The sequence below is a fragment of the Anser cygnoides genome, chromosome 8 (assembly GCF_040182565.1).
Source record: "Anser cygnoides isolate HZ-2024a breed goose chromosome 8, Taihu_goose_T2T_genome, whole genome shotgun sequence".
In the NCBI taxonomy this organism is placed as follows: domain Eukaryota; kingdom Metazoa; phylum Chordata; class Aves; order Anseriformes; family Anatidae; genus Anser; species Anser cygnoides.
The window spans coordinates 9,536,275-9,547,359 of record NC_089880.1 but is presented as its reverse complement, the minus strand read 5'-3'; the positions used below and the strand labels follow the sequence as shown (position 1 = coordinate 9,547,359).

Here is an 11,085-nt window from a genome sequence, read left to right as displayed (position 1 = left end):
GAGCGCACCTGGGGAAAGGGAGAAGCTCTCCCCAGCTGCAGTCATGCAGGACACTGGGGGTTTGCTGCAAGGAGGTGCTCCTTTGGGTTCCCCCTTCCACAGCTGTCTTTGGGGTGGCCCCGTGCCCACCCCAGCCCCTTGGTGAGGATGGTTGCTCCCCGTCAGGCGCAGCATGGACGCCGGGAAGCCCAGGACCCTCCACAGCCCCAGGCTTGCAGGGCTGAGGGATGGGTTCCTCTGCAGAAGAGCACAGCTGAAGGGTATAATGGCTATTTCACCATCCTCTGATTTAAAACAATCCGAGTGAAACCAGTTACAAAAGACTGATTTTAGAGGAACCTTAGTCAATGAATTGCATCACCATGCAGTCCTTGGTTCACACAATGGCACTTTAGAAGAGACTAATGCAAACGTTTTTTATTTAGAATGTATTCGTCATTATTTAAATATCAATACATCTTTGCAAGAGTTATCAAGAGTTCCCAGTACCAGGGGAAAATAAAACATAGCCACATGCTCAGCTATGTTCAGAGTTTTAGCAAGCCTCTCCATCTTGTAGCTGAACATGCAGGGTGGTATGTGTCAGCACACTAATAAATACAAAATAAAGCAAATGTTAAAAGAGATGCTTCTTTGTGGACCTCAAAGCACCTACTGGACAACTGCAGCCCTCCCCTGCCATACCAGCACCCCAGTGTGAAAACAGATGTCTAGACTGGGATGCAGAGTAAGGACTACACGGCTGTCAGAGAAGCAATTTCCAGCTAGAGAAAGGCCAAGGGGAGAGCACGATCGCCAACCCAGGAGCAGTAGCAAGGCCAGCATATTCCTCCTACCACCTTCAGGACAAAGTGAGTAATGCAATTACTCAATCACAAACTCAAATACATAGCATTTTATTTATTTATTTATTTTCCCTCAAATACTCCCAGGCAGGGCCTTTCCTCCTCAGCTGTTGTGGTAGTTAGTGGTCCTATCCCATCACAAACTGCTTCATACAAGTCGGGGCAGGCAAACCTGAATTCAGATGGCACTCCCAGAGTTAGAAATATACAAGTGGCAGTCTGGGAGAAGGAACATGTTCCTGTTCTGCTCAGCTATGGTATCAGGATGGCGTTCTTAGTCTGGGAGCATAACGGATACAAATATGCTTGAAATAATGAACCGCCTGTAAAATAATAGCTCTGTACAGCCCTAGAAAAGATCCTTGGCCAGTTGCAACTAGGTGCTACAGAGAGAAAAGCAGCTGAGGGGAGACCTTTCATGCAGTTTGGGCTGTAATGACCACAGAAGGCTGTTTGCTAGTCTGAAAAGTTCTGGTCTCCAAGAAAGAGTAGGAGCTTCTCGCACGTCTGATCACTGTAATGCAGCACAGCCCGAGTTCTGAGCAAATACTACTGAAAGCCTAAATATCTGGGAGCTATATGAACAGCTAAGGACCAGACCAAGTCTTTTTCACTTAAGCTGTTGCTGGTTAGAAAGGGGAGATCTCACCGCCACTTCCCTTGGCTTCCCCTGCTCCTTGCTAGGTGTCACACTGCAACCTGGCAGGACGGGTCCCTTCGTGGTTAGTGCTGGGCTCAAGCGCGTGCCCCTTCCCTTCCCTACTGCTCCCGCCCTCCCGGGCTTGGTGCTCGTCAGGAACTGCGGGCACGCGATGATTTCGCCCAGCTTTCACGTCAGACTCCAGGGCTCCTACACAGGTGGAGTCAGAGGAGGGTTTGCTACACAAACTGAGCCTGGCTTGGGTTACAAATGCTGGCTATTGCATGACATGGGACACAACTGGGACATTAGACAGCTACTGAAGACAGCTCTGTTGCTTCATGCCAATGAATGCTTTTGCTGCCAAATATTTCCTTGCCTGCCCAGCCCGCTCCTGGCCTTGCTGCAGGTTCAGGCACACTGAGAGATGATGTTGGAGTTGCAGTCTAAGGAGTGAGCGTGGGTTCTTTGGCAGCTTTCAGGCCCACAGCCAGCACCAGGTGGGCTGACCAAGTCCAGGTAGTAGGGAGACTTGAGGAAACGGCGGTAAGAATCCTTCTCCATGAGGGTGAATATTTTTCTCTGAGCCTCATCAAAACAGGAAAGCGTAGGCTCCAGCATATTGTGGCTCGTTTTCTCCCTTGTGCATGAATCCAGGTTCACCTGTGTGGGCCAAAGGGACAGCATAAGTAGAATCTGTCCCAGAAATAGTTAGAAATGATAAGGGAAAATCCAAGTGCCCCCTAACTCCACCGAATGTGCTTAATCTGTCCTTGATGGGCAGTGGTCTGAACTGTCTGACAGACACCCTGCAGCCTTCACAGAATCTGTGCAGCTGGATACCAATGCATCTCTGCCGCCAGACGGACTGTCAGTGCAGACTGACACATATTCCTCTGGGTTGCAGCCAGACAGAAAACTCAAGCAATTTCATGGGAGCAGCTGGAACACTGGCAGTCACAGTCCTCTTGGGCTTCTCCCATTCGAGTGTGCATGTGTGGTGGCCACATAATTAAACACACTTTCTATCTAAGATAAACATTAAAGCAATCAAAATGTCACTATTTACTTGCTAAGTAGAAGAGAAGCAGCACCCTTCAACTCTTGTGACACTACCAAACTTCTACTTCCCTGTGCTTCTGGCCTGTTTCAGGATTTAGGGTGATACCTATGCCCAAGCAATGTTCTGCGTACACACCTCTTTTGTTGCCTGCACAGAGATGAACTCGTCATAGATCTTCCTGGCTTTGGGGCTGAGCTTGGCTGGCGACTTGGTCTTCTTGTACTCCTCACAACTGACCCAGAAATCGATGTTTTCCTCACTGTACTCAGATTTGAGAAAAGCACGGAAGGCAGCCAGTCCTCCTACAGATTGTTTAGAGGAAAAACAGAACAGGTAAGAGTGTTGATCATACCTGTGAAACCCAGAGCCTCAGCAAACAGCAAGTCTGGATTCTCCTTTCCAGAGCTGAATGAACAAGTCCCCTGCCACTGGCAGCTGGCAACAGCCCCTGCCTCCACAGCAATAGCTCATGCAAGCCAAAGGAGGCTGGGATTCACGCAGGCCCCACAGGGATGTCACATATGGGTCCTCAGCTGCCTCCTCCCACACTGTGACCTCCAGTGGCTCAGCCAGGACAACGCAAGCAACCTATGTGTTCCCGGGAGGCCCCGAGGAGACAGCTAGCACACGCTGCAGGCTCTCAGGCCATGGGAACGGTGTGAAGGAAACCTCAAGGACATCAGTGTAGTCTGGAACCGACAAGAAGACAAAGTCTCCCATGGACTCAGCTTGCAAAAAGTTTCTCCACTTTTTGGCTCTTGTTTAACCCAATGTTAACTGCATGCTGCAGTCTTGCCGCTCCTAAAATCAGCTTGCACAGGGCTAAAACAGTTTCCCTCACAAAAGGGGCTGCTCAGCAGTAGGCCAAAGCCCCACTCATGATACAGCAGGATCGACCCTGGGATCTGAGAAACAGATCACCACCCTTCCCAAAGGAGCTACTGTGTGCTGCTAAAAGACAAAAGGCAAAATCCCATGCTTCCCCCGGGGACTGCGAAGCGCACTGACTGCAGGCAAAACCCTCAACATCTCCAGCAGAAGCGCACGCTTTACTTACTGTCATGATGGATCAAGTTTTCCAAAGACTCTGCCCACTTTTTGACTTCCTCTTGGCTAACCCTAGCAGGACACAAAGAGAGAAACACAAAGAATTTTAAGTGGTTTAAAACCATTACCCCTTGTCCTGTCTCTACGCTCCCTGACAAAGAGTCTCTCCCCACGTTTCTTGTAGACCTCCTTTTGTAGGATCTCAGATCCAACCTACAGAAATCCCAGTTTGCAACCTCCCTCACCAGACATGGTCTGGAAGGGAATTTTCCTGTAAAAATTGTTGACTATGATTTTTTATGACTGGCTGCATCTGCCACGCAGGCATGGACTTGGGATCACTTTTACAGGTCATATCAGTGAACTCCAAAGAGATGATTTCTTTAACCTGTCAGAGAAGCACTAGATACATGGAAAAGAGAAGAACCTGATAAATATAAACCATGTTTGCACTTCCTGTGTTTGTTCTACTCATCATACCAGCATATCCTAGGGCTGATCTAATCCAAGAGCTTATCTTGGCCTTTGGAGTTCTCCTTGCAAAGGACATCTACTTGCAGCTCAGTGAGAGCTGTGATATCTGGCAGGTCTGTCTTCTGTGCCGATACTTCTGTGTGGACCATTACACAAATCCAACTCAAAGAACCAGCGTGACTGATACTGAAATGCATCAAGCCGTACCGGGTCTTGGGATGGTCTTATTCCCCTGTGCAGGAGAATGCAGGAGCCTTTCAATGTGCACATGCATTCTGAATCACAGAAACGTTGGGAGAAAGAAATCTCTGGAAGTCTCTAGTCCCACCTTCTCCTTGGAAAGGGACTACCAGTACTTGAGGACTATTGACAGGCTGGATTCAAACACAAAGGCATTTGGGAGGTACTAAAAAGCAGCAGTAGAAATGCAAATGAGTTCAGCTCAGTGCGGGAGTAAACAACACATTGCAGCCAACCTTTGCTTAGCTACAAGGCAGCATCTGCTCTTACCTCTGGCTCGGAGATATTTTCTCCTTCTTGCCCTGGGAAGAGCTGTAGTCACAGGAGTCTGACTTCTGCAGCAAGACACCTAGGCGATGCTTCATGTCTTTGGCACTGAAAGAAACAATTCAGGAATGCCATGAAGGCAATGTATTACAACTCCCTCTGCAGCCTCCTCGCCCGCAGTAAGCTGGTTCAGCATTGTTCAGTCACACAGCTCACAGCTAGCGATTCCAGTGCTGACTTCTCACTCCTCAGAGTGCATATTTCAGTTGCTAAACAAATACAGCAAAGTCAGAGAGTTCATTTTCCACCTTCAACAGCACAATCTTGTTGCTGAGAAGGTCATCAGCCTGGAGGGAGGTCTGGCAAAGGCGGAGGAGCTGCCGTTTTACTGCTGTTCAGGTAAAATATTGTGATAGAAAGGTATTGCTGTTGGGTAAATGTGTCACACGCCACTTCCCCCTGAACTGAATTGCCCAGCTAATCGGTGTCTGGTTCTTAAATGCTTACTGATCCTTCCCTGCAGCCCTCGCCATCTCCCTCCTTGCCACCCGACCCGGCTATGCCAGCAGCGGGGCCATGCCAGGCCAACCCCGCCAGGCAGCTGGTGTGACTCGGAGGGAAGGGAAGGAAGCAAAGAGCCAGGGGCAGGATCATGTGGTGAGAACAGGGGTGAGCCAGGAGCTTCGCCACAACCAGCCCATGCCGACTGCAAGTTGCTCCCTTGCCCTACAGCAAGCTCCTACAAGGATGCAAGCTTAGTTTTGTTCTGCTATTCAGCATGCTCAGGACAACTGCTGGCTGATGCACAACCTAAATATACAGCTGGTATTGCCTTCAGCATCTCTGTGGATTTCCTTTCAGTTTAAGGATGAGGGCGTAGCTAAACCAGCCTTGCTTGCTGAGGGGCACAAGCCCTGGCTTGCCTCAAGGTGTAATGATAGCATAAGCAGGAAATTTTTTTCCTCCTCCTCAGATCAGAGACTAGAAAATAGCAAGGGAATGTGCTGTGGGGCTGAGCTGCAGTAGCTGCTCGGCCTGCCAGTCAGAGCGCTGTCAGCATTCCTGGCCTATCTTATCTCGCTGCCTGCTTGTGCTCATAAATGTCGTCCTAACTACTACAGCAGTCAGCCCTCTTTCAATGGCACAGGGTGAGAGCGAAAGAAACTCATAACTTCTCCCATGGAGAAGAGCGACCAGGGCAAGCACCCTGGCATCTCTGGCAGTAACGGGATGCTCGGCAGTGCCCGACGGGCTGCCTCTCAGGGCGATGCTACCCGCCACCAGAATCGGACCGCTCCGGTCTGCAGGAAGGAGGCAGCAGAAGGAAACAAGACACTGCTGCTTGCTGCAGCTTTCTAAGACATGGAGATTCTCTGGGGATTCCTGGACAGAGGTGGTTAATAGATGTCCACTTCATTTCTTTACATTTTTGCTATTTTTCTTCCTGTCAATGTTTCCTTCAAATTGGGGGAGGAGGGTGTCAGTATTTGTTTTCAAAGCCACCATGGGGAGCTTTTTCCCCCAGATGAGAGCAGGGTGAATCTCAGCTTGTACTTTCCCAGCCCTCCACCATTGCTCAGCGACTGGGAAAAAGCCCGAGGAGCTTGCTGTGGCCGCTCTGCAGGCGCAGGCTGTGGGGCAGGTCGTGCTGCCGAGGGCCTGCCCGGGGTGCACAGCCAGCTCTGCCAGCACAGAGATGCCGGGATGGTGCCGCACACTGCAGGGCATGGCCCCACACTGGCCCCCAAGTCATGTATGTGGCGGTACAGCCTGACCCCACACCAGCCCCACACTGGCTGGGTCTCTGGTCCCGCCGTGCTCAGCTCCTGCATTTGGGCTGGGTTTTGAGGGACGACCCTCGATTTTTGTGGAATCTGGTCTGCCTCGCTTCCTCCTCAAAGAAATCAGGACTAGAAAATTCACCAGAGAAAAAGGGTTCAAAGGAGAAAGGGGTGCAAAGCTTGCAGCAGAAGCAGCTGACAGGAATATCAAGATGTGGCAGTGCTGTGAGCTGCTTGTTTTGCTGATAGGGAGGACGGGTTTCGAGTCCCCACTGTTCACTACAAAACCTTTATGCAATTCTGTTTCAGACTAACAGAAAAAAGCTTGTAAACAAACATTTGCATTTATATCTTACAAAAGAATCAGAGCCAAATCTGCCACTTCTATTTCAGACCCGACGTGCAATAAACCCCTGTATCGCCAGACTAACGAGCCCGTAACAGATGCTCAGAAATTAGCGGTACCTTTTTAAGCAAGTGGCTGGCAGTGCAGCGAGTCCCTTGCACATCTTGCTCCCAGGGTTGGTTCTGTATTCCAGGAAAAAATAACAACGCAGGAGGCGGCAGAGGCTGCGTGCAGGTCCTTCGCCGGCTGCGGGATTCAGTCTGCTCTCTGAGCCAGCTGCTCCAGCTCTGCTGTGTTTTATAGCCTAGCCCAGCCAGCCCAGCAGCACTCGGTGACCCAGTCAGCAGCCAGCACAGCAGCAGCAACCGTCCCCTTTCTGCCCACCCAAGAGGAAGAGGCTGACGTATAAGCTGAGACAAAGGGCTGAGTGGGATTGAAAACCTTACCAGAAATGAAGCTCGGTGTCTGGCTGCAGAGGTGGATTCTTTTAAAAGGATGGAAAAAGCTCCAGGGGCTTTCCCCTATTGCAAAAGGTGGAATGGTGCAGATGAAAGGTGGGGGAGATTTCAGAGGGGCACAGACAGTAAGAAGGGTCAGAGAATCAGTTCTGAGAAGTGTGGTGAGCTTTGTCAGCTCCTCTTTTCATTTTCCTATTTAAATCAACCTAGGGAAAATAAGGGACAAGAATTTTAAGCGCAAAATGTTCACATAGTCTCAACAAATGCAGAAACTGGAGCTCCAAGGAAACAAGAATGTAAATTCACTAGGGAACTACCCAGGCAGATAAAGCTGTCCTATTCTAGTCTAGAGGCACGTGGATATGTGCCTTTGGTGAGGCTGAAAGAAAAGGTCTGCAGGGCACACGACTACTGAAATACAAAATGAGTTAGCGTGTCCCAGCACATTTATATGTAAGGACAGCTCACACACGTGCAGGAAGAAGAGAAAGGAGGTTGAGAACATGACTGCCTTAGATACATGGGTACCACTAGTACTTTACTTCTCCATTTGCACTTAGCCCAAAGCCAGGCCTTGGTACTCAGGAGTATCTGGGTACCCAAGGCAAGATGATTCATTAAGACAATAGGAATAATGGTGTCTCCTCAGAGAGGACTTTCTGGCAGTGTTGAGGCTACAGTGTGCTAATGGACGAACCCATGAAACACTTGGGTATGGGGATGTTTGGCGGTGACTGCACTGCCTGACTCTGGTTAGTCCCAAAGGAGAGCAGAATGACTCCAGCTACGCTGTTTATCCTCAGTCCTAGCAGGGCGCAGAAGGCAGATGCAGGCTGAAAGCACTCCTCTGAAGAGAGGGAATTGGCTGATATTTATTGAGTTGCTGCTCAGCACAGCCTGTACCATCATAAGAGGGTATCATGTGCCATCATGCACAAAGTCTGCTCCTGATGTAAAACAAAGAAGCTTCAGTTTAGCAGCAGGCTGTCTGCCCATGTTACCCACTGTTGGGATCCCTCTTCCCAGAAACCTTTAAATACTTTGCCCATAACCTGCAAAAGTTTCAGGGTGAGTTTTTCTCTCCCGTGCCTACAGCCAGCAGCATGGAAGACCCAAATGCTGGACGAGTTTACCTGCCTTGGCATTCTGCATCCCCTCAGTTCATTAACCGTGCCGAAAGGCAATGCTCTAATAAACTTTAAAATGCTTTTGTACTAATGCAACTATCTTGTTGCTAGACCTGGGGTTTGCAGTTCCTGCACTCTTTGGACTAAAACTTAGCTCTAGTGCAGGGCAGTGTAAAACCCGAGCTGAGTGGAACTGTAGGAAGTGACTGAACACTGCCAAAGTTGGTGCCAAGGCTCTCTGATGTCTCCTGTTTGGGGAGAAGAGACACCAAAGAGCAGAATTAGCCAAGGAGAAAATTCTTAATTAATTAAGCAAATTAAATAATTAATTATTTTTTATCTCACACTTGTAAGATACTACTGCTGTTGGTATGAGACTTTAGCTCCTGGCTCAGGAAGCTGCCAACAGGCTGTTTGCTCGCTAGAACAGGGAACATGTGTGCAGAACACAGAAATTCTGCATTTTCTCTGCAATTTGGTGTGCTCAGGAATTTTGGAATCTCACCCTTCTCTGTGGATTGTAAGCACATTGGCTGTGCAGTTCTACAGACACTCAAAGGAATGATGGTGTTGTCAACATGAACTCACCTGCTGGGTACCCCAATTTCTGTGTGAGAAGGCTGTGAGAATAATAAGAATTTTCTAACACCGCTCTCTCAATGGACAGCAATTAAGAATTAAGCCATTTGCAATTAAGACCATCCTCCCAGGACTTGGTATGCAGACTCCCAGAACTGCAGCGTTTGAAATTTTGACTTTACCAGTTCATCAACACACATTTGTTCAGTCTATTCCCCCTGTGAGGAGTTTGGGTTTGTATACTGCTTCTCCTCTAAGCTCTGCTCCCCAGCTGTTGCAGTTTAATATCATCTTAGCCGCTCCAGCTGGTACCCAGTGAAAAATAGCCCCTTCCATCTCTTACTCCTACCCTTGATATGCAGGCCTCTTCCCCCAGGGCACAGGCAGGGCTGTATTTAACACCAAAATCTCCTTCCTGCACGTTAGGAAAGCAGCAGCTCAGGCCAGTGCTTATGTCTGCCATGTAACCTCTGGCTCGTTTCACCTGTGGGCAGAGAATTATGGAGAAATCAGCAGTAAGGATGGGCTGTGGGTGTGCAAGGCTAGGGGTGGGGGGCTCCCAGGTGAATACGTCCCTGACAAATACCGCTGCGGCCTTGAAACATCACGCAGCCAAAAGAGGGAAAAAAAACTGAAGAGCATGAAGTAAATGCCAAGAAATTCCTCACAGTGGCCTGGGAGATGCAGCCAGAGACAGAGACATTAAACAGAGCTTTCCCCCTCATCCCCATTGCTAGGGAACAGTTCACACACATGCTCGCCCGCCCCCAAGCACACATACAAGTGCGTGTGGGATCCGTCCCTCGGCTCACAGCCGCCGGCCGTGGGAGGAGGCAGGGAGCACGAGGAGTGCTATTTCGGTGGTCACTGCCCAGAGACAAGCTACTACAGGCTGTTGCCCTCCCGCTAGCACAAGGCTCTCCCACCTCGGTCCCTTCCCACCTCAGAGCAGCGCGCAGTGGGGTGGAGGAGCACGCAGGGGTGATGGCCGCCTCGTGTCACTGGAATCGGAGAAGGCCATGACACGGGTGTTGTGAGGACGTGCTGCTGGGAAAGAGCCTCTCCTGCTGCCGCTGCCTTCTTCCCTGGGCATTTGGGTCTTCCTGTTTTGGTCTGAGTTGGCATGAATCAGCATATGTCCGTGCATGACCCTGCAGGCAGCCGTATGTCCTGTCCTGGGGCTCTGCTGTGGCCTGACCTCTAAACGGCATGTAAACATGAGTTTGTCTCCAGTGGGTCCCCTGGCCAGCAGAGGGATTCCCAAAAATGGCATTCCACAGCGCAGGGAGGAAATAATTCTTTCCCATGTCTCTGCAATGCACTGCCTGACTTCACGCATGACCAGTGCCACGAGCCTCGCAACAGGCCCAGGGGCAGCCTCTGAAGGGAAAGCGTCTGCTCCCAAATGAGCCCTGACACGAGGGGTGGGCGACTCACCGCGCTGCCACACGGGTAACTCGCTGCTCACACGCAGAGCTTCTGCAAGCGTGTGTATGTATCTCCGGGCCGACCCAGTCACCTTTTTGCTTTCCTCGTCTAAGGTAAAGATGAACTTTAAAGGCAAAGCAGCTTTGGTTTGCTGTTGCAGCTCCTTGCTGAGCCTGCTCCTCTGTGAAGTGATGCTCTGTAGGTGCTAGCGTATTCAAGAAGCGGGTCACCTAACCCCATCTTCACATAGTTCCTACAACCAAACACACAACTCAGACAATTTTCCCATACTCTCAGGTATTTTCTACTTGCATATGCATCTACATTAGCAGATTTTTGTCACTTCTAAGTGCCTGCGAATTCCTAATCCTTTGTATTTTGACCTCAACCCTCAGCTTTGGGGTTGCCTACTTATGTTACTACACTAAGAAAGCTGAGAAAAATCAGAAGAAAATATTTAACCTTGAATCAGAGGAAGAATTTTGTTTAGCCCAAATGGACTTTTTTCTCCTGGTTTGGGTTTGCTAATGAAATAGGTTTTTTGGTCTGACTATTGTTCTTGTTTCTGGGCATCAGACAATAGAAAAAGCTCCAGTTTGAGTAATTTGCCTTCCAGTTTCCCATATCTCTCTCTCATCATCTATTTTGATTAACAGCCCCTTAAACATTTCCTCTTAATCGCTAAGAACGTTTTGAATAACACGACCACAAACCAAGCCAACATGTGCCTATTCACTGATGCTTTCCTAATACTAAAAACACTTTGAAATGTTTCATTTACCCAACTTTA

At 49.3% G+C, this 11,085-nt stretch overlaps 1 protein-coding gene across 1 annotated transcript; it reads right to left on the bottom strand.

Annotated features, from left to right (window-relative positions):
* Positions 1–402: 402 nt before the first annotated feature.
* RGS4 (regulator of G protein signaling 4) lies at positions 403–9,348 on the bottom strand. The gene is made up of 6 exons (XM_013190112.3): positions 9,217–9,348; positions 6,823–8,536; positions 4,580–4,684; positions 3,606–3,667; positions 2,684–2,850; positions 403–2,148 (listed from the first exon to the last, which is right to left on the bottom strand). The coding sequence occupies exons 2-6, from the start codon at positions 6,864–6,866 to the stop codon at positions 1,897–1,899; spliced, it is 630 nt and encodes a 209-aa protein (XP_013045566.1). The 5' UTR covers positions 6,867–8,536; positions 9,217–9,348; the 3' UTR covers positions 403–1,896.
* Positions 9,349–11,085: the final 1,737 nt, after the last annotated feature.

Excerpts from the sequence above, each read along its gene's own strand:
- RGS4 (XM_013190112.3), bottom strand. The coding sequence starts at position 6,866 with ATGTGCAAGGGACTCGCTGCACTGCCAGCCACTTGCTTAAAAAG. Across the intron at positions 4,685-6,822 it reads CCAGCCACTTGCTTAAAAAG|TGCCAAAGACATGAAGCATC; the intron begins GTACCGCTAATT and ends TGTTTCTTTCAG. Across the intron at positions 3,668-4,579 it reads AAAATATCTCCGAGCCAGAG|GGTTAGCCAAGAGGAAGTCA; the intron begins GTAAGAGCAGAT and ends GTGTCCTGCTAG.